At 35.6% G+C, this 22,771-nt stretch overlaps 2 protein-coding genes across 10 annotated transcripts in view; one reads left to right on the top strand and one right to left on the bottom strand.

The window, feature by feature from the left end:
• LOC113987776 overlaps positions 1 to 5,716 on the top strand; it is a 47,414-nt gene extending 41,698 nt beyond the window's left edge. Inside the window, exon 5 of the mRNA XM_027720839.2 lies at positions 5,643 to 5,716. Within this exon, the coding sequence (XP_027576640.1) occupies positions 5,643 to 5,670 (28 nt within the window). The 3' untranslated portion in view covers positions 5,671 to 5,716. The remainder of the gene's footprint in view (positions 1 to 5,642) is intronic.
• Positions 1 to 22,771, bottom strand: part of CADPS2 (calcium dependent secretion activator 2) — a 292,803-nt gene that overhangs the window by 33,267 nt on the left and 236,765 nt on the right. For 5 of the 9 annotated variants that reach the window (XM_027720819.2, XM_027720823.2, XM_027720825.2 and 2 more), the window contains 5 exons: positions 16,347 to 16,488; positions 16,098 to 16,217; positions 7,942 to 8,097; positions 6,034 to 6,181; positions 2,501 to 2,575 (listed from right to left, as the gene is read on the bottom strand). In XM_027720819.2, coding sequence (XP_027576620.1) covers positions 2,501 to 2,575; positions 6,034 to 6,181; positions 7,942 to 8,097; positions 16,098 to 16,217; positions 16,347 to 16,488 — 641 coding nt within the window. The remainder of the gene's footprint in view (positions 1 to 2,500; positions 2,576 to 6,033; positions 6,182 to 7,941; positions 8,098 to 16,097; positions 16,218 to 16,346; positions 16,489 to 22,771) is intronic. The other 4 variants (XM_027720827.2, XM_027720833.2, XM_039383665.1 and 1 more) reach the window with 1 other exon arrangement.

Here is a 22,771-nt window from a genome sequence, read left to right as displayed (position 1 = left end):
AATTCATGGTATATAACATAAAATTCTGTTAGCTGTTGTATTCATGCACATTTCTTTTACACATATAAATTGCTTTTCAGTTTATATAAAGATTGTTTTAAAAATTGTCCCTTGCTCCCAACACAGTCATTCCCACAACCATGAGTATCATTTTATGAGTGTGAGGATAGAACAAAATTCCATCTGGCATGCTGTTAATGGGCACTGTAACAGTGTCACAACAGTGTCACTTCCAGAGGAACTGAGATCATCACTTTACAATAAGCCCTGCTCTTAACAGTTCAAGGAGCAGGAGCAAGTGCAAACCTACATTTGTCATTTATCAATCCAACCTGTCATATTTACAGTGATTAATTAAGACACCAGTACATAGGTGCCAATCAAAGAATAAATCTACATCATGAGAGAGAGTGGCAGTTGTTTCTGCACCCCCTTTATTACAAAACAGCTTTCTGTTTTGCTGTTGCATTCTTGTGAGAAGCTGCTGTTCATACTTTAACTCATTTTATCTGACTGGCAAGGATTCTTGGGTTCTTTCTGCGGAAAAGTGTTCAACCTTGTTGTGCAAAGATCTGCTATGGAAAAAGCTGATCTCACAAACCACATGGTGTCCTCAGCGCTAACATACGGTTCCAATACAAGTGGGACACAAAACAACAGAAAGCAAAACATTGCAGTATCAAGGATCAAGCTTGTTTTTCGAGATCTCAGTGCATGGACTTGTGAAGCTCTAAAAGCATTTCTGTGCATACCTCATATTCTCTGAATTGGTTACCCCGAGACACACTGTGCTTTGTTTCACTGTTTTTTAACAGTGATTTTTTTAATGCTTTAGATTGGTAAGCCTTGTACAAAAAAATGTCCAGTATAGTCCTTACCAAGTAAAGCAGCATTGAAATGAAAGTTCTATTTTCATTTTCATAAATGACTTGCAGCTAAAAACAATGATTGAGACACTAATTCCACTGGAACACAAAGGAAATAATACTGAGGTAAAGGCTGAAAAATAGTGAAAATATATTAGATGCAAAAAACGAACACATGCACATTGATGTGTATTTTTTCTGGGCAAAGCCAAGAGTAAAACATCAGCGTCCCACTGTACCTTCAGAAGCTTTCTGCCTTGAAACAGAAGCAATCAGGATGTCATTGGCATTTCACATCTCCAGTGAGGAGACACTGGTTAAACTTCTAATGATCAGCCATTGACATGGAATATATGCTTCCTGTTCTGAGATTTTTAACCTCTGGTAATACTATATGTGATACCAATAATGCAAATCCCTCTGTATTGACAGCAGTTGTCTTTAGAATTTCTTGTACACACATCCAGGAGGAATATGATTATTTTCTTCCTTCTTTTATAATCTCAGATATTAAAAAAGATAAAAATTAAAAGGTTTAAACCTTTAATAGCATGATTGGCTCTGATTAAATTCCCCTTTCTTCTTCTCCCTCTTCAATAACACTAAAACTATAAATTGGAAGGTTAGTCCGCGGCAATGACAGGCAGCATGTAAAACTTGAAACTCTCTAGTTGAATTGTTTGTAGTTACTTTTACATCAAAATTTCACTTATCAGTAAGTGGACGCATTTCGCTCAAGCTTCTACAATGATTCTACAAAGCCTTCCTCTTCAACTGATGGGTGTCAGTCTGAAAGCAGATTCCTGCTCCTCCCATCCCCTGCCAGCAAGCAGTGACAAGTGAAAACGAAGGCATGATGAAAATAGGACCAGAGTCTTATTTTTTGTCACTAACTCAAATTGTAAATGTATGGCTTATTTGTCCTACTTTGAAAATCATAGTTCTGGGTAGTTTGCAATACATAGATAACAAAACTTATAAAATCTTTCTTTTCTGTGTCTTCAACCTATTAGGGATTTTCTTTTATATCAAGCACTTAAGACTTTTACTGGAGAAGAGGTGCTACAGATACACAAGACATTGTTTAAGTTTTCTTCAAAAGCCTTATATCATCTCAAAATATTTTTTCTTATTAAATATAAAAAAATCAATTTAAAGAAACAACAATTTATAAAATATTTTAAATTAAATGGTTTGTGGAATAAAATCTTATTAAAAAGTTAAACTGGAACTCTGGATGTTGTCCATCTCCAAATACAAAATTTAAATACTAAGTGATAGGAAGAAAGTTTTCATGTAAAAAATTAAACAAAAAATAACACATGGTATTACTTAAGATAATATCAACATAATTAATTCCTACCAGTTCTACTAGCTGCTAGGAGTTCCTATCTATAACAGAAATACAACAGACAAACTTATCTGAATAGCAGGTTGCACAGAAATTGTTTATCTAATGCGTTACAAAATTTAATTTTGTAAATTCAGTATCATTTGCATGACTGTTATTTAAAAATCCTACTGTTGTTCCCCAAAATCTCACTGTGTATTGAAAAACTGTGTGATATTTAAAGACATCTCCAAAGTTCAACAATTTTCTGCTTTATTATAAATTAAAACGTAAATAGTTTTACCTTTGAAACAAGAAGTGAACTAATTTCTTTAACAGTTTCTTCAATCAAGTCATCTATTTTTGAATGGTACTGTTGCTGTATTTCAAAAGATAAAGAAGCATTAGCATGTATATAAACACACACTTTTGTCATAAGTCAGAAATGTGCAAAGCTGATAACCTTGCCAGATCAGATTTACTTAAAATTATAATTTTGAACATCAGAAGAACAAACCCTTGAAAATGATCCACCCAATCAACACTTTCTTACATTCTGTGTTGAAAATTTTCCCATGTACACTGTTGAGTTAAGCAGCTAATGGGGTTATTATTTAGATGAATTGAGTTCTTATACTTATTCAGGCAAAGGAATGTGAAGGATACTTTTTGTCTTCTCCTATATAATTAAGGTGGCCATGTATTTTTTTCTAAAGCGTTAGTTTAGCTGGAGAAGCAAAAAGACTAGAATAAGATTTAATTAATACAGCATTTCATGTCTGACAACTCTCATTCATAAGTTATTTTAAATGTCCTCTAGAAATAAAATGAGCTCCAATTGTTCATCCTAAAAGAGCCTTTCTGTTAGCACAGTGAGCCACAGTTTATACAAATCTTACAATATGCTCAAGCAAGGGCAAAATTAAAATTTCATCAACAAAGCAGAATAGATGGTAACAAATTAATAGGCCATAGAAGGCATAATAAAACAGACTTCATTTGCTTTTTCATAAAGAAGGTGCCTTTAAGTAAATGCTTTTAAAATAAATCTGAAAGAGTTTTTAGATAATGCTACAGAGTTCCCTCCTGAAATTAACAGGAACTAGGGATCCCATTCTGTCAAGGAGGCACATCAATTTAAACAGTAATTCTTCCTTTAGAAACATTTATCTGACAGCAAAGATTGTCCCCAATAGCCACTTCACAGAAAATGTGACTTGTAAAGACTAACCCTATCTTCATAGTTCAAGGCTACTTGGAACAGCTAGCAGCATAATGCTCAGAGTAAAAGTACTGAGGTCAGTGTAAACATTAGCCTAACTTAGCAGCTGCCAGCTGAATAGTTTTTAGAGTTCTAAGTTTTTAAAGGTTGTTTTTATTCTGTCTCAGAATTGCCACACAAACCAAAACAGTAAATCTGATCTGCTTAATATATTTAGGAATAATTTTCTAAATAGCACAGATACCAAACCTGGATCTGAATTAAGAGAGAAGAAAACTAGGAGTTGTGTTTGCCCACATGTATGTATCTACTATAGGTACCAACAACAAATACATCAATTTTTGGTTTTAATTTTTTTTAAAGGTTAAAATAACTTGGGAAATGTGAACACAGAACTCAGACAAACATCAGCAAATATATTGGAGCAGTGAAAGAGTATATTAGAAATTCATCAATGAACTTTCTACATTTTCAGATATATTATATTCCAACCATATTAATGTCTCGACCAATATAATATTGTCTTGATCTGCTAAGGACTCAAATCACCACAAAGTGCCTATGACATCTGTTGCTTACACAGTCTTCAGAAGGCAATGCTTTCTTACTCTGAAAACAGCTCCCACTGAATGTTGAAAATATACACATTCCTATGATCCAGGAAAAATCAGTTGTCCCTCCCAGAAACGGTCTGCAGCTTTACCTCCATAGTACATTAAATTAATGGACCTCTGTATGTACGATCAGTTCCCATATTTTTTTTCTGGTACTTTTTTTTTTCCTTTATTTTTTTTTTTCTCACCACAAAGCAAGTGTAATTTTGTAGAAATGGAATATAATCAGTAACTTCACTTCTGACCACAGAAAAAAAGAACAGTCAAGTTACTCAAAAAACACAAACTTCCAAAATTACAATATTTGTTTAAAATAATTTTCCAACTACTTCAATCTGATTTTTTTTCATGATTTATTTTGAAAATTGTGAGATCAGAAATACCTTAACCCACTGCTCCCCCATGCCAACTTATGCTAAAACAGCCACCCTCAACGAAACAAAACTTCAGATCCTCTTGGAAGATTATTTGACTCCGGAATAAAGGCTTTAAGAGGCTGAACTTTGAGCAGACCGGCTGACAGTGCAGGAGGCATCATCCAGAGCAGGCAAAAGGAGACTGTGGAGAATGAGGCTATGCCATCTGTCTTCTGCAGGTTGTTATAGAGGTACTGGTATTGCCTGTCCCCATAGAAGGCTGTGCACATGTGTGCTTGCAGTTTACTGCTTGTACACTATGTGAAAGATGAAATGGCATCATCAGCCTCATATAAAGAGTTGTTAGTTGAGGCTACTTCTGATGAGCCTCACTGAGAGGTCAAAGAGTCTAAAGCTTTGTGACCTGGTAGGACAGGACACTGGGTCTGAAAAGCAGCAGAGTGAAGAATTCATCTGGAATCATCTTAGAGGATGAATAAGGAAAGAATGGAGAAGCTGATGATCAGTCTGTTGCAAGGGCAGACTGTAAGGGAATTCTGAGGGCATGGCTAAAAAATTAACATGAAAAGCAATATTACCATTTAAAATAAAAAGTAGATGTTAGTATTCAATGAAAAAATGTAAACTAAAAAACAGTGAAGAGACACTTACCCATTGACTAGCAAACTGGTTCACATCACAGGAAACCAAAAGGAAAAATAAAGACGACAGGGTATAACAGGAAAATGATGAATGTCTCATTGAATTAAGGGAAAAAAAAAAGGACAATTACATAGAATATGCTAACTTTGAAAGATCACTCAATGAAATGAGGAGCACAGTACAGAATGCAAAAATCAAATGACCAAATAATGTAAATGTGTGCCTAAAGCAGACACACTTTTTTTGTTGACAAATTCTGAAATTTTTTTTCCCCTCTCTCCAAAACCAAATCAAACAAATTACACTGATGATGCATTAGCACAGAGAGAACACTTTCAATTTTACTCTGGTGGTCTTTCCAGTCTGTATAGTATATCCTTTCATTTCATGCATTATTCCTGATGAGAATGACAACATGGGAAGGACAGTTATATATATGAAGTTTTCATATCCTTTGAAAGTACATCAGTGATCCACTGTGGAGTATCTATAGTCCTGGCAGCAGACTACTGCCAAAATGGTCCCTGTCCTTAGAGACCAAATAAAAGAATCCCACTAAATTACCTGATTATTTCTTTCCTCTCTTTTCAGGATATTCATAGGCATGAATGGTCTATGAGCCATTTAAACCTAAGCTTTCCTCATTTGAAACCTACCTGCAAAGGGCAATGTTTTGCTTCTATTTTACTATTGCAAAAGAAGCAGGCTCTTTCTCTGTTGCAACCCAGGGGCTGTGAGCCAGGAAATCCTCTGAATGTTCAAAAGACCCACAAGTCAAAGGAAATAAACTACAGAAGCACTCTGTGTGTTCTCTGGTGGAAGATGAGGTGCTGTGTCTTGCATGACGCCTGTAGGGACCAGTTGTACAGAGCTGTGTGGTGCATTTCAGTTAGTTTGAAATGACTCTCCTAAGGACTGTCTGCAGTCTGAGATGTTTCAGATCAACTGAACATAGGAATTAAGCAGACAAAATTCCACTTACCTCTTGCCCCCCATCCAGTATGCAGAGTTTAGCTGTCTGTTTTTTAGCATCAACTAAGACGTTAAACATTGTACACAGAGAAGAAGGGATACGCAAGTCTGTTGATTTGTTTGTCTTTTGCAGTTTGAGTTCAAATGCAATTCTTGTTCTGTATATTAAAATACAATTTGCAGTATGAGTATCTCTGATAATTCTGAACAACCACTGTTCATTGTACATTGTTCATTCATGTACATTGTTAAGCATGTTGGCTTAACAATGTACATGCACAGGAGAACATTTTAGAATTAAAATTCAGTAAGTGCAGAACATCCACCCATTCAATAAACAATTGCATTGGTGGCAATCTGAAGGTTCTGCAGGGTTTCAGTGAATTCAGTTGAACAATAAAAATATTATCTTCTTGCCTACTAGAAAAAAATATGTTTCCTTGTATGATGACTAAAAACAATTTTAAGCAATGAAAATGCCCCATAATTTTCCAGCTTTTCTACCCTAAAATGCAGTTCATCAATCAAATGCTTGCTTCTAAGAAATATAATGAAAAAAATTCTGTTCTGGCTTTAATACAAATGAGAATTTTAGACAATAAGTTTATTATTAAGAAAATATTAGTATTTATATTAAAAATTAGGACATATCCAGAGACATGTAATACAAACTCCCTATTTTCTTCTCAGTGCAAATGAGGAATAATATCATTGAAATATATTACAGTTCAGCATACATAAATATAAAAGTAATGTTTTATTCCCACCCTTATTTTTAAACGCGGGTACCAGAAATTGACACAATATTCTTAGAAAATGGGAACAGAAGAATCCTATTTCCATTTTAAAAATTCTTAAGATCATATTAATATCACAAGAAGAGTTAGAATAGAATAGTTTCATCATTCTTTTCTGAGTTGCTACTGTGTAATCTTTATTACCTGTTGTACAGTATCTCTGACCACACTACAACATAATTAGCGTATTGACCAGTATGTTATGAATTAAGTCTAAAATATTAATGTATTTTATGTATTGGTACTAGGATTATTGTGTATTAGTAATTAAAACATTTATTACAAACAGAATCTTCTTATTGACTATGAAATTAAGCAGCAAAGGTACCAGGATTGATATCACAGACCAAAAAACAACCCATAAGGAATGTTTCTTGTAATGTCTCTGTGATAATAATTCTGTTCCCAGCTTTCGGTTGTGACCTGGAAGTGAGCCATTTTTAGCCTGGTTTGTGTATGCCATTAAAATACACACAGTCAAATCTGTATGATGCAAAGTTTTAGACAATGGCAATATGTGTTGCATTTAGATACAGCTCATGAAAACACGACTCTGCATTTTCTGCAGTTTCTAGAAATGTAGCACTATAAAACTTAGTTTCAGTTGGATTTGTTGTTTATTGTTTATTTACTTGTTTTTTACTGTTTTTGTTTATTGTACAAATGTAGAAATGTATATTCTTTAGTTTGTAATATATTTCTTAAAGACAGTATTCTAAAATTGACAAATTAAGTAATATTATTAATGGAATATAAAGAATAATGTAGTAAGGGGGGAGGGAAATCTGCAAAAAGAAAAATTATTTCTTCTTGTAGAATTCTGAGACCTGTTAATATTTGCCACAAGTATGGAATAGAAAAAAAATATTTGCTTTATTCACTTCCAAGGATCTATTCACAACACATGTAGAAATTTAGAAATTCTCCTTGGTATTTCCTATATGTTGCCAAATTGCTGATGGCCAGATGCTGGGAAATACATACAAGTCGTGATCTCTTTAGAGTTGCCCTGTTTCCTGTGACAGGATTCTGGTACAGATACACCTCTGCAAGCCAGTATGGCTGTTCCTGTGCTCATTTTCAAATCTCTCCCAATTTTTAATTGATCATTTCAACTGTACCTTTTAACGCAGGCTTCTATCATGTCAGTGGCCATGAGTTTAAGTCTCTGCTCTAAATGGTGAGCAAATTCTGGTTCTGGCCAGTGAAGATCAAAAACAAACATCTGTAGAGCATCCAGTTTCCAGAAAAGATCTTCTGATGTAGCTGATCCATTGCTATAAGAAACAAAACAAAACAAAGCCCCCAAGAAAGAGAAGATAAATTTATTGATGCCTATCCCAGTTGCCACAGAATTATCTAAGGTAATAAGATTTCCCTATCACACCACCTTTCTCCTTCATTTCCCTGTATTTTTTAGCACAGTTGCTCTTACTTAAAGAAATGTAAAAATAGTAATGGAAAACTTAAAATAATTCCTATTAGGGTGAAAAAAGTAAATTTTTTCTCATCTGTTAGCTGAGAAATATGACAGGCTAGGGAGGTACATGGGAAGTTGGGGAACATGAAAAATGAAGTAGCTCAAAGTTTAGATCAAGACAGGAAAAATATAGGGTACAGGAATTATTAGTATTAAGGATCTTTTCAAAACAGTGAAGATGGGATACACATCTTCTTGCCTTCATAACTCTGGTAGATAAGTCTATCAAAGAAATGAGGATGCTAGCAGTAATATTGTAAAAGAGATACCCAGACATATAGTCCCTTGATAAATGCTCATTAATTCTAACTGAGGGAATACCATGAGACCCATGTGGAAAAAAAAGAAAACAGAAACTATTCAAAGAAATTTGTGTGCATACAAAACCAGGGCATTAATATGGTTCTATGTCACCTCAGATTGTCCATATAATTTTAAAGTTCTTCTTCCACCTTGGACAGACTGATAAATTTAAAGAGAATTGCTTGTGATAAAATACAACAAGATGGCTAATTTTAGCAGTAACTACAGTTACACTTCCACTGTCAATGCAGATAATTTACATTTTAATGATGTATTGTACTGCAATGCCTGGCTTACTCTTTAGGATTACTGCATACTATGCAGTATGGAATTCCAGGATGCTAGTGACACAAGCAACCAAACTCCACCTGACAGTCCCAATTCAGATCCAAGTAGTTTAAATACATCAGTACTGCCATTTTCTTTCTTCTGCCTCATGACAAAAGAACTGAATTATCAAAATGTTAAGTGATCCCACCTCTCACGGAAGGAATCAGTAAGTGCTGAGTATACTCAGGACAGAGCAGGGTCTGATTCAAAAACAAATGAAAAATCAGAAAGGACCTCTAATATCTGACCGCCTAATGCACCCCTCAGACAGTAAATAGCACCACCATTGGTTCACACCAGGTTAGCTGAGGCAGTGGGCAGTGAAGTGAAGCAAAGCATAGCTCATGTTCAGGGCTCTGAAGTGGCAGCATGGATGCAGCAAGAGCACCGCTTCGGTCTCACAGCATCCACCACCTTCCAGACCCACCCGCCTGCCCCCTCTCCCTACTGCCTTAACACAACCATAACTTCAGAGCCACCGTTGTCTTCTGCAATGTTGCCTCAGTTCCCAATGGGACTGCCAGGGCAGGTGAAGGGGACAGCCAGTAAGGGCTGGGCAGTGGGTGACAAGCTGGGAGCAGGGGCGCCCACCTAAGAGAAAGGCTGGCTCTGAGCGACCAACTCTGGCTTTGGTTTTAAATGGCACAGGTTTTCATATCTTCATGATGCACAGAATAATATACCAGAGTTTCAGACACAGTTTTTAGTTTAGGCTTTTTTGATATCATGTATTTTTTTCCCACTTATTTTAAACAGTAATTGTTAATTTTACATTGTATCATGCTCCTGAAAGAAAACAGCAGAAACAGGAAAAAGGCCCATGGGACTCCTAAGGTTACAACTTGTACATGGATATTACCTGTTAAGGTTGAACCTGAACAGGGACCACTTCTATACATCACTAAGTTTAATTAAGGAATAGAAGGGGGAAAAAAATCAAAACTTCTAGCAAATTTATAATCCTGTTGGACTATTTCTTAAGTTATATGACAAGCAAATATTGAAGATGTCATTACACTTGCTGTGCATACTGGCAATAAATGAAGCTGTAGATGCTACGTTATGCACATTAACTGATTCAAAAGTGACTAAGCCAGTTTTTGAGATGATTGGGATAAAAGAATAAGATAAATCATACAGTGACAGAAATTGGAACAATCTCAGTATTTATATTATAGTTGATAAAAACATGTATTTTCTAGAAAACAAATCATACTTTCTCAAGAAACAGAACTAACCATTTTCATCATCAGATCATACAATTTAACTGTTTTTTATTCCTCCATACTTTTTTTCTTTTTCGCCTAATGGAATTCCAGAGGAAATTCTTTAGGACTCAGGAGGACTAATGTATTCATAATAACATAAATGTATTCTTATGCACGCTTACTCCATAGTAGCCACTTAATTTTGTTTCATTAGACTACCAAATTAAGTTTTGCAATTATAATAATGTAATAACAGACACAGGTTCACGGAAGACTAATTCATTCTGTGAGAAACACTCATTCATTTTCTTTTAATATAATTTTTATCTCCCATTCTTCAATTTTTTATTCAGCATTGTCTAATGACATTTAAATTTGACTAACATATTATTCAAAAAAGATGTGGAGGGAAAATAAAGTGCTACAACAGAAACTGTTTGTTCCTGGTTCACACATCCAGACACCAATGTCTAATTTATTTGTTAAATGCTGCAGAAGAAGAGCTAAACTCAGATTTTCGTCCTCCTGGCAGCAGGATTAATTCCTTTCAAATCAAACCTGCATCTATATCCATAATGTCAGAACCACTTTTTTTTTTTTTTTTTTTTTTTTTTTTTTTTTTTTTTTTTTTTTTTTTTTTTTTTTTGTGAAGGGACAGGACACTCAGACATTCTCAGCTATTGGAAGTTTTTATTTGAATGTGTATGGTAAAGCCAATTCAGTCTAATGAATGGAATAATATTGCTCTACCAGGAAACTGAACTGATACTCTTTCATTAATAACTACATTTATTAATTATCTATGGTTTGAAAATTAAGCACAAACTCCACTGCTTTGCTGGTCAAAAATTAAGCTTTCAGGTACTATCTAGTTGTCCACTCTTATTAATTAGACCCTGGCAGTAAGAGAAGCTTACCAATGATTAAAAGAGGCAAATATTATGCCCATCCTATTAAATTCTGATTTTTTTCTGATGGGAATTTAACTTTGTGTTTGGTCACACTTTGACTGGGAGAGTGGACCAAGTATCTCCAGAGGTCCATTTTAATCTAAATTATTTCTTATGCCTTGCATCATACTGAACACAGCAAAAAAAAAGATCCAAGACATAACATTTCTCCAAGAAATATCATGTCAAATCTGGGAGATGCATACAGCCTTCTAAGTAATTCAGTTATCCACTGACCGCTGAGAGACAGCTTCTCACTAAGCTTGCCAAGTACCTAAGAAGTCAAATGGTCCACTAATAAAGCACACTTTCTGGAAAATACGCAGACACATGGCTCCAGAGTAGATGTAGAATAAATAATTTCTTGCCTAGATATGAAACTCCACAGGGTGTCTTGGGATATAATAATATAGGAAAAATATTAAATATCTAAAACCACTATTGATCAACCTCAAGATTCAAAAGCAGCTGTCTTTGATTCTTCTAGAATTCACCAAAGGGCAATGATGATCATTTTATAAATTACCAAATTTACTGGTTTTTTAAGGCTACTACTGAGATATTACCCTTAAGTGTTTAGTGAGGACTGTTTACAGAACAGGGCACCAGCTCTACATCCTTTGTGAGTCCCCACCTTGTGAGCTCCAGCTTTACATTCTGTATGCTGCCTTAAGATGTATGTTCAGGGCTCAGAAGGTCACTTGAGAATTTCTTCAACAGAAGAGGATTTTCAATAATTTCAGAGTCAGTTGCACTTAGCCCCATCTCTCTACTTTCCACCAGCAGATGAGGGGAAGGATGAAGCAAAACTTTTGCAAGAATCTTACAACTTATGTAAAGTTCCTCAAAGACACTAGGGGTAGAGTTACCCCATGATTTCTCTTAGTTTAAGAGTGTAGCAACCCAAGCATCGAGCAACCAAAACACATTTCTTGAGTTTTCTTTCTTATTGCATATTAGTATTTTTGGAAGAAAAGAAATTTCCCCCACAATATACATTCGTCTTCCTGAAGGCTCAGAAGGAACTAGCCACATTCAAAACTTCTACAGAACGTAAATCGGCCAGATTTCACTAATCCATCAGTCCTATGGCTATACTTTTAAATACCCATCCTTAAAAAATGCAGACCATGGCCTCCTACCACTTTACTGGAGGTAAGCACTATGACAGGAATGTATGTGGCACTACAGATAAAAGTCTTCAAAACAGAAACGAAACGTGGCCACGTGACTCCTTCAACACGCATAAAGACACAGAGAGGTCCAGCATGAGAGCTCAGACACATTCAGACCAGCTCCCTTCATGTCACAATCAGGGCACTGGGACTGCTCCAGCTGGTCCCTTCTGGTCACTGGTCACTGATGGTCCCTCATTATAGCTGAGCCATAGCAGGAAGAATATAGCTGACACATTTCCTTTGATGCTGCCTGGTGGAAGACAAGACAGGACTATTTTCTTATAAGCCTATATCTTATTCCATATTTCCCTAGCCTTGAGTTTTCCTGAAGCTGATGTTCTAGACTGGCACCAGATAGCAACAGACAACCTGTATCTACAGCATTTCTGGTCACTGAAACTATGTCATATCTGCACTGAAAATAATAATATATAAATTAAACCATAAACAATTAAAATCACCCACAAATCTAACTTAAAAGCCAGGTTCAGAACAGTCAGAGAAATTAAATTTAAAATATGAAGAGCAATTTAAAGTTGTACATCTGAATTAATTAATAAGTAAGGAAAAATTCCTCATTCTGGCTGAATAGAAGCTTTTACAGAATATTCAAACTTTTTTGCTCTTTAAGGTTATCTTCAGCCAAATGGAATAGTAATCCACACTGCTCTGCTTGTCTAGCCAAGGTGTCCTATCAGTTGTCCTCTCCTGAGACTAATCAAGAAAAACAGACTACTACTCATAACAATTTTCATATCTTGCTTTCCAATGTCCAAAAAATAACTGAAAATGAGGTGATCTTTCTAAATGCTGTTATGAGCAGCATATATTTACTGCTACAGAACAAGGGGAGAAGAAGGAACAGTTAATTAAAAAATATAAATAATCTCTGCCAGTAATGTTCAAAAGAATTGTAGCAACTTTAAAGTGAAAGGGGGAAAATCTATTTTCATCAATAAAGCACACAGAAGGGATGCCTAATTGCGAATATATATGCACTTCTTTCTCTTCACCAAAGTTCTTAGGTAGGCACATTACAGCTCTATTGAATATGAAGGTAATTAACCATGAACTCAGGAGCATGAACATGAACATTAGTAAAGTTTGAGGAATATGAAATCTCTTCCTATTACAGACAAAACAGACACAGGACTTTGATAAACCCATAACTATAACACAGTTGGCTCACAGACTGCTTTTTCTCAATCTTTTTGACTGTAGATTCTTCATTGTGCAATTCAAATTTATAATGATTAATTGGCCAAAACCATCACTTTCAAAGAGAAAGAGGGAAGTCCAGCAGAACTTCGTGTATACATAGCCATCTTCTTGTGAAAGCATCAGCTTTATGGTCAAGATGAGTGAGTATGGTGAACTGGAAAAGGACGACTTGGAGGAGTCAGTGGAGAGAAGGAGCCACCTGGGATGACTGACAAAGCATGGCCTGGGCTCCTGAACTTAGAAGCCTCTGCTGACTATATGTACAATACAACATGCCACTCTAGTCCATTTAAGCTGCGTGTTCATCACATTGAAACTGAAACCTGTAAAGAAACACTAGGTTTTGCTTAACAGGTATTGGAGCATAGGTATCTTCTATAATCTCCCTGTTGAAGAATTTAACTATAGGAAGAAGCTTTGTTCCCCCTGAAAAAGATGGGATGGGAGAAGTGGGCAGAGAAATAAAACTCTACTCCTTTCTTTCACATAACAGTGAAAGTAAACCACTTCTGCTGGAAGGTAAGACACCATTGCCAGCAGGAAAAAGGAAACTCCTTAGCATGGGAGGAGGAAGACTGTCTTGCAGTGCCTTTGCTTTTTGATTTGATACAAATACATGGCCATTCTGAGAAGTTACTTGGCTCTTCAGTAGGATGTAGGTAGGCTGATTCTTAAAATACTGCCTGAATACCAGAGTATTACAAAGGTAACTTAATGCTATGTTCAATCAAGATTGTCAATTCATACACATCTTGTGAAATATAACCTCAAAGCTCTATGCTTATGGAAAAACAACAGGAAGAGGTGGCTACATCTGAGTCAGCACGTTCTTAAATGCTGTGTGGGGTGGCTGAAAGGAGATGATGACCTTACAAAGGTCACACTGCAGTGGGGACACTACTCATCCCCACTCCTTTTGAAAAAAAGCAGAATGACAGATACTGCTGGCAAGTAGTTACAGCATATGTCAACCTCACTGTTCACCAAATGCTATGACAACTTCACTGATTAGTTTAGGATTTTATGCACACTTCGTCATACATACCATGAAACTAAATACCAGAAAATGTGCAAGGAGGATAAGGCCATAGCTTAATTTCACTATACTGGCACGTACTTTGACAACACAGTCTAGGAATTTTTTGCTACACCAAACCCTCCATTTAAGAAAGATCTACCCCTACAATCCTCCAATCAGAATCTGTATTTATTATATAATGATTATAAATTCAATATTCAGAACAGATGAATATGAATCAGCTCTTAACTCTGAAAGCTATTCTTAAAAAAAAAAGTGACCCTTGAAAACATGGGGATAACAGAAAGGAATTTGAGTTGCAGAAGACTGATTAGTTTGTATCGAAAGAGCTGAAATGACTTGCATATCAGGAGAAACCTAGCATTATTACAGTAAACACAAAAGGTACCACAGCTGAGGATTAAGAGGAATTTTGTCAGTTTTTAGGGGAATTTACAACAGAACAACAATCATAATAAATCCTTTATACAAGGATTCACATGTAAAAGATGAGGGATAATGAGTTTGAGTTACTTTGGGGGAGATTCTGATTGGAAACAACAGGAAAATTTTTCACAATGAGGATAATCTTCCATTGTAATAATCCCCCCAACACCCCCCAGGGGAAGTGGTGGATTCCCCAGCATTGGACATTTTTAAGACTCAGCTGGACAGAGTGCTGGGCTAATCTAGACCATGCTTTTTGGAAAGGTTGGACAAGATGATCCTTGAGGGCCCTTTCAATATGGTATTTTATGATTCTATGAACTCTAGCAGAAAAAGATGTAGTGCTTGTTAGAAGCATTTACAAACTCATAAAACTTGAGAAGACAATCTTCGCTTAAAATCATATTATCAAGCTTTGTGTTTAGAATGTGTGGTTTTTGAAGTCTTTCACAACTTTTTCTAAAATAAAGTTCTTGAGCCTTTCCCTAACATACATGAATGTGTTCTGACACAGAAATCTGAACTACAGGAATACTCCCACAGAACAGGGTATGTATATTCTATTTTTTTTTTTTTTAAGAAAAGATCACTGAAATACTAGGGAGAAATCAGAAAGAAATATGCTTTTTGTTTTTTTCAAACAGACAAAGAAATGGATGTACTTCTATTCTGGGTACTTATTAATATTTTAATATTTTCCTATAAAATGGACATTTAATCTAACAACAATATTTGCAATCAATGATTTTCAGAACCAGTATACAATGAATTAATCAAACCCATGCAAAAATGTAATGGGCCGCCTCATTTTATAAAACCATGATCTAAAATCAATTATCCAAAAGGTTCCCCACTGCTTATTAATTCAGAAGAGTCATTAGGTTGTTTAGAATATTAAACATCATTCATACTATGACAGACCTTTGCCAAGTTGATTTTGTGTTATCAGGTTTAAAACCACTACATTTTAATGCACTAGAAAGCGCAACTCACTAACAGTCCATGCTTGGCTCACTCCCAAGAAATAATAATTTCCAACTAAGAGATGATAAACACCATGCAATCCAAGTACAGCTTCACAGAACACTAGCAAGGCCATGCAGAGCTGACATACAGTCAGAAGGTTATTGAAGAATACACACGTGGATTCATACAAAGAAGTCATCCAGGTTGGTGTAGTAAAGCTAGGTATTTGTGGAAGATTAAGAGGCAAACTTGGAACTTTTGGAAGAGCTACATTAGGAAGACTGTTGGTGATGCTCCTGTGAAGAAATAAACAATGTAGGAATACAATAAAAAATAGAATATTTAGAGGACAATGGGGGAGAACCCCTTATTAGACAGAAAACTATAGGCAGGTGCTTTGTTCAGATTTTGTAAAAAGCACTTACTTGACAGGTTGCCATGACTCTTGTTCAAGACCTCTGTGAATGGACTGGGCAATTGATGATTCCATGAGATCGATGTAGCGGACGACCATGGGAACAAAAATTTCTTGCAAGTGCTTGTGAAACTTTCCATTGCACAGAAATGCTTTAAAAACAAACAAACCACAAATACCTTCCTTGCTTTATTTTGTTATAGGAATAAGTATATCTTAAAATGTTTTAGTACACAAAAGCTAAGAATAAGATCCAGCTTGTGTAAGAAATATAGTTCACAAAAGGCAAGTAAAGTGTTCCATGAGGATAGTGCAGTACATTTTAAAAAGTCAGTGTAATGAAAACTAGGTACATCCTGAAGTCCTTTATTGAACCAGAACATTTTTGCATCTTCTTAAAATGAATAATACTTTGCTGAATCTAAGCATTAGCAATTTGGTTCATTACTTACATATCAAGACAGAACAACAACAAAAAACCCCCAAACAAACCAAAAAGATAGTATTTGAATGTCATTCATAAGCAGTAGAATATTACCTGCTTCATAGATGGGATTTACTACATGAAAAACTGTACACATAATGCAAACTTAAGATTTTTAAAACCTGAAGATTAGTTAGCCACCACTACTGCTTGTCCCTGTATCCCCTGAAATGTTCTCTTAGCAAATCCTAACTCTTAGCACACTAAGGTCTTGTCCCACCGAGGGAATATATCAGTTTCATGTTTTGAATGTCTGTGTTCACCCATTAATCCAGCACTGTAATTAGGACCTAAAAGAATATTCCCATGTGCATATGGAAATCATACAGGCTGAGCCATAGAGAGAAATTTTCATGACTTTGGTAACCCTCCTTTTCCTTCACTCATATTCTGTTGTTTTAAATTCTTTTATGGGTTTTTCCTCCTAATTATTCCCACATCCAGGCTTCTTGTTTGAGTGAATTGTTACAAACCCATATTTTGAGAAGGCTTCCTCCTCTTCCTAAGAAGAAAAGCCTGAATCAAAGGGCTCAAAACCCTGGAAACCATATCATAAAATTACAATCCTTCTTGTTCCACTACTAATACAACTCCATGTATAACATATCAAAATAACTTCTATAACTTCCAGAAACTCCTTTGCCTTCCATTCCTGAATAATGTCCGGTCCAAAGTGAACCTGGGAGAGATGGAGACTATGGGAAAAATGTGCCATGAATTTCAGTTCCCTACTGCTACTTGTATTGCAAGGAAGTGCCTTTGTTGCTGAACGTCTGGGCGCTAATGCTATTTTTTTTTCTTGAACACAAGGATCTGCAAGCAAGAACTATTTTCTTGAAAACATACTTGTAGAGTAATAGGAAATTAGGTATCAATCAGTTTTACCTAAGGAAACAATATTATGCAATAAAGCATAATAATAAAGCATAATAAAGCCCTCTCTGGCTTTGTGTAACTGCCTCTCTTGCTAAGAATTTTGAAACTTTCAGCTAATTTCAACCACATTAGACACAGGGTTGGAGATATCAGATACAGGAAGTTTCATGAAAACAGGCAGCTAGGTAGCAGACAGAGATTATTAGGGTTTCCACTGAGAAAAAGGCAGCGGCATAGGATCATCTCTTTATTAAACACTTGAGAATCCACCCTTGAGAGCACCTATGAGTCCATTACAAACATGATCCATTATTTACACTGCTCCTAGAACTACTTGTTAACTAGTTAGTTCTAGTTTAATTGTTTGTATATCAGGAATTCAAAACAGTGTTATTTTTCTCTATTTGTAGCTATTTTATATATCTTAAAACTGCATCATCTGTGACCAGCAGCATACGCGACTGAGGAGGATTTGGATATTAACACAAAGGTTTCACAGTAAACAGCTGATGCACATCGCCTTTGAGAAACAAAAGGTGGCTGGTATCCATTTGCACATTAGGCTGACTTTTGAAGGCAACTTTGAGCTTAAAATTAACAGTAAGAACACAACTGTGTCAATTAGGTCAATCTTGCTGCTTTAGAGCAAACCAGCGCAGGACTGTAATTAATCAGGCAATCACAGTTACTTGAAGCGATAAGCTTGTAGTTTAGTGTTTTCTGAACACACCACAGAAATGCTCTGCTACAAGCCCAGCTCTGGGAATTATAGTAATGAAGCCTCATGGGCAAGAGGGTGACTCTTGTTATTTCAAAGTCAGAAGGAAATTTAAAGAAGTCATGGGCAATAAGAAATGTTCAACTTAAAGAGCTGAATCATTTTTTAACATCATGACACCAGCCTTTACAGGGAAGTGAAACTTTCCAAAATGATGGCAAGACTTATTGTCACTGCTCCTCCACAGGGATGCCTATGTACATGGGTAAACTTACAAGAGCACTGTCTCAGATCAACAACTCTTTGAGCTTTCTCTTTTCCCAGGGTTCAGGGCATGGCAGCTCTGATTTGCCCATTTGGAGATCTCTATCAAGGATTAATGCAGGGCAGGGAAAGAACTCAGAGCACAGGAGTAAGTGATATAGCTGAGTATCATCATCAGACTCATGGCACTCTACCCTATGATTAGAATTGATCTTGCCAAAAGGCACCACCTGTGCGTCAAAGCAGATGGGAAACAAGAGATCCTTGAGGAAATGCCACACTTCAAATCCCTCAACTACCACTTGTCTTCAAAGCTTAATTCTCCATTGTCTTGTCCATATAGACACCCCACACCCTCTTCATATGAGCCACCTCACAGAAGCAACAATAAAATGAAAGCCCATGCCAGGGCAAGATAATGCATAGGCAATACTAAAGGAAAACACATCACTGGAACAGAAACAGGTCCACAAAGGAGAAATTCTTGAAATACTGAAGATGAAAATTATTAAATTTTTGCATATTAGGTAGCTGAATCACATTAAAATATGATGAGAAAATACTAGAGATGAAAACTACAGTGTAATTATGCAGCGCTGGAAGGAGGTTTCATCCGTAATAGTAGTAAAAGAATCTACTGTGCTTGTATACAACAGAAGCTGTGGGGCTTCTCTTACTTTTACTTATACAGGCACATTTTAGTAGTTATCCTGGAGTCAGCATGCTAGTCTGTCTTTAAGAGCTTCTGCAGAATCAAAGGAAAGGAAGAATGACACAGATTAACATGAGTCTCTTTTCCACTGACAAAATTAGCCCTTTGGCAAAGAGTCTATAATTATCCTGCTCTCCATAGGCTTCTCAGGAAGGCACCACTTGAATTTTCTGCCATATTTTAAAATCAAAAATGAAAAAGAGTAAATTTCAAGAAGGAAATATCCTTGAGGGTGCAGATTACATTTGTAGCAACTAAAACTCAACCAATGCCATGTGAAACGAAAGTTTATATTTCCATTCATTTCCTGTTTATATTACTTTCTGCCTCCGCAGTGAAGTTCTTAATCAGTTATTTAAATTGTAGTGAAAATTGCAAGTGTATCAGCTTATATAAAAATTGTATTTTTACACATAAGACATATATGAAATGTCTTGAAAAAGTGAATTGATACTTTTCATACTTGAAAAGTGAATTTTAGAGGTGGAAACAAGATGAAAATTTATTTCATCTTTATAAGACAGAGTGACATAAACTGGTTATTGCACAATTTACCTTTGCCAAAACTCCCATTTAGTCAGAAAAGGTTATGGAATATTCTGGTAAGGAGCTTGAGTTAGTTCTCATTATCAGTAAGCAACACGTGTAGCTCTTATCTGAAGGCAGACTATGATTTCAAAGCATCTCCTAAGAGGACTGAGCAAAAATTTTAAGTCCCTGATCTAAGAAAAGATTCCCACTACAATTAATGAGAAGTGTAAGTTTGGAGGAAAGGTATTGGTGTGGGTATAAAGTTTGCCCTGATTACATGAAATCCAAGTTGTTTTCTAACTCTACTCTGTAAGATAGGGGCTATGATGTTATACATAAATTCTAGTACAAAAGAGATACAGAGGATGTAACAAAGCAGGAAGGTGATGATGCTGTCTGTGGTGTTGGTTGCCACTCTGCTACTTGCAACAGCATTAGTGGAAAAAACATATAAGACAGTTCCTGTTTGAAGTCAATAACCATAATAATGGCAATGGCACTGTAAAGGCTAACACTCAACATGCTGATTTTTCTAATTCTACTGAGTAATACTTGATAGGAAATGAAGCTTATGAGTTAACTATAACTCTCTCAGTTTTGACTGATTCATGCCAATGTAGTAATGCAATAATGCTGAGCAACAGCACAGTACATAGTAAGTGACACTCAGGGAGAAAAGTTGGAAAGGAAAGGAGCAGAATATAGAATATAGAGTTGAAAAATCTCTAAAATAAGCCAAATATACAGATACTTCATGTAACTAGGCATATGCCACTAGAAGTTATCTCTGACACCATCTTAAATGACGAGGAATTAGTACATGTCTGTCTTCAGGCACTAAAAACATGATGAATCTAAATAATTAAACAACTACAGAAAGTAAATTGCCCTCTAGAGCTGGCCCCTTCACAACATAGTTTATAGGCTCTGTGGACAAAAAGTAACATATTCATTACAGAATATAAGACACAATCCTGGGACAACTATGTCCTTTTCCTCCCCTACGAATATCTAATTCTGGAAAAAATAATTTTGCTGTCTTAGAGAAATGTTGAGTACTGTCACTACTGTACAATCTGTGAAGCTTTACACAGTCAGGCATAATTGTGCATGAATAACAGAAATCTTGGAGATCATTAAAATGTATACTATAAAAGCAGCTACAATAATTTTTTCAAACCTTTACATTTTGAGAAATCACAACAAATTTATCTTCAACCTATTATTCATCTTTGCAGTGAATGCCATTTTTTAAATCACCTTTTGCAGTTAGGTCTCATGCAAAAAGCTGAAATATTTTATAGGATGGGAAGATCATACTACTCCCTTCATTTTTAAAAGCAGTTCAGTTAGACTCAACAGGAATGCAATCACTGATGAACTTTTGCTTGTGAAATTAGGTCAGAAAAAATGAGGAATCTAAAGGTGACACAAAATGGAGTCCTTCATAATAGAAACGAGAAGCTTCAGTCAGGACTTCCCTATCCTCCCCTCTCTTAATTCATGAAAAGTTAAATGCTGTATTGGGAAATACATTTTCTTCTCATTGTTAATTGAATATTGGCTTTGAAGTATTCACCTTGAATCTTGTACAATGTTTTGTACACTATGTAAAATAACACATTCACTATTATTTGAATAGCCAAGACTATGCATTTTCATTATCTCACAGTCTTTCTCATATTATATTTTAGTGACATAGTTATAAAAATAGTCTTACATGTAAGTTTCCTTTAATGCTGTAAATGTAAGATGTTTTCTTTATTGTTAGGAGTTCTCTCATGTCAGGTTTACGTGAAAACTGATTCCTGCACTGAAGATTTAGAGCTCATTTAAAGCTCTTGAGATAGAATAACGTGCAGGCGTCAGTCCTCCAAATTTCACTGAAGATTAACCTAATATGCAATATGGTGACCTAACAGTTCTTCATTTCAAAGAAATCTGAAAAGTAATCTCTGATATAGCCAGAGAGTGAGAATAACCCAGTGGGATTTCCACCTCTTCATTTCCTAATGAGTTTTTTGATAATGAGAGGTGACTTTGCCAGTCACTGTGGGCTCTATTATGGCTAATTTACTCCACTTCACTCTCCTTGTTAATTATTAGCACTAGCCTTTTTATCCTCATGAGACCACATTCCAGTTTTTCCCTTTTTACATTTTTTTTCTAAATATATTTTTATGAAAGTGATAGTTTTCAGGAAAAGATTTTCACTTAGAGTAAAGCCAGAATTATTTATTTTACTTTAGAAAACTGTAAAATATAAGCACAGGAAGCACTTTCGAATAGCTTTAATGGCGTTACAAGGTGAAAAGGCTGTTAATTAAAGAATAAGCACTGAGGTATGTTCTGCTTGGGAATCAATTCTTGGTAGAATGGTCACTTGCCACTTGCTAACATATCCACTGATTTGAAGGTGACTAATTTCCATGGTTGCTTTCCAGTAGTTCTGGGGGAAAAAAAAGTGTACAGTTTTCCAGATGGCTTTCACTCGCCAGAAACTGTAATTTACTATATCTATTACCATTAGGGAATTGTTGAAATTGGTATACAGGTGTGATATTTCATACAACAGTTGTTTCATATCCTCCAGTTAAAGTTTTACAATATTTATGATAATAGTTTTAACATGAAAGTTTTCATTACATGTCTTTCTTAAGGCTATTTTAATAATTTAGCATTATTATCCACTTATACTTTTAAGGAAAGAAAAATCAGTAGCCTATCAGGAATCTCTTTGCATGTGAGGACAACCCTTGTTTGTTTCTAACACTTCTCTCAGGTTGGAACTAAACCTCAAAGGAACACAAATGACACAATAATGTAGTTAAAACTGGTATCACAAATCCT

This window comes from Pipra filicauda, unplaced genomic scaffold (genome assembly GCF_003945595.2).
Source record: "Pipra filicauda isolate LSUMZ 115617 unplaced genomic scaffold, ASM394559v2 scaffold113_size4260070_pilon, whole genome shotgun sequence".
NCBI classification, from domain to species: Eukaryota; Metazoa; Chordata; class Aves; order Passeriformes; family Pipridae; genus Pipra; species Pipra filicauda.
Note: the sequence above shows the minus strand (reverse complement) of the source record. Positions and strands in the feature narration are given on the sequence as shown.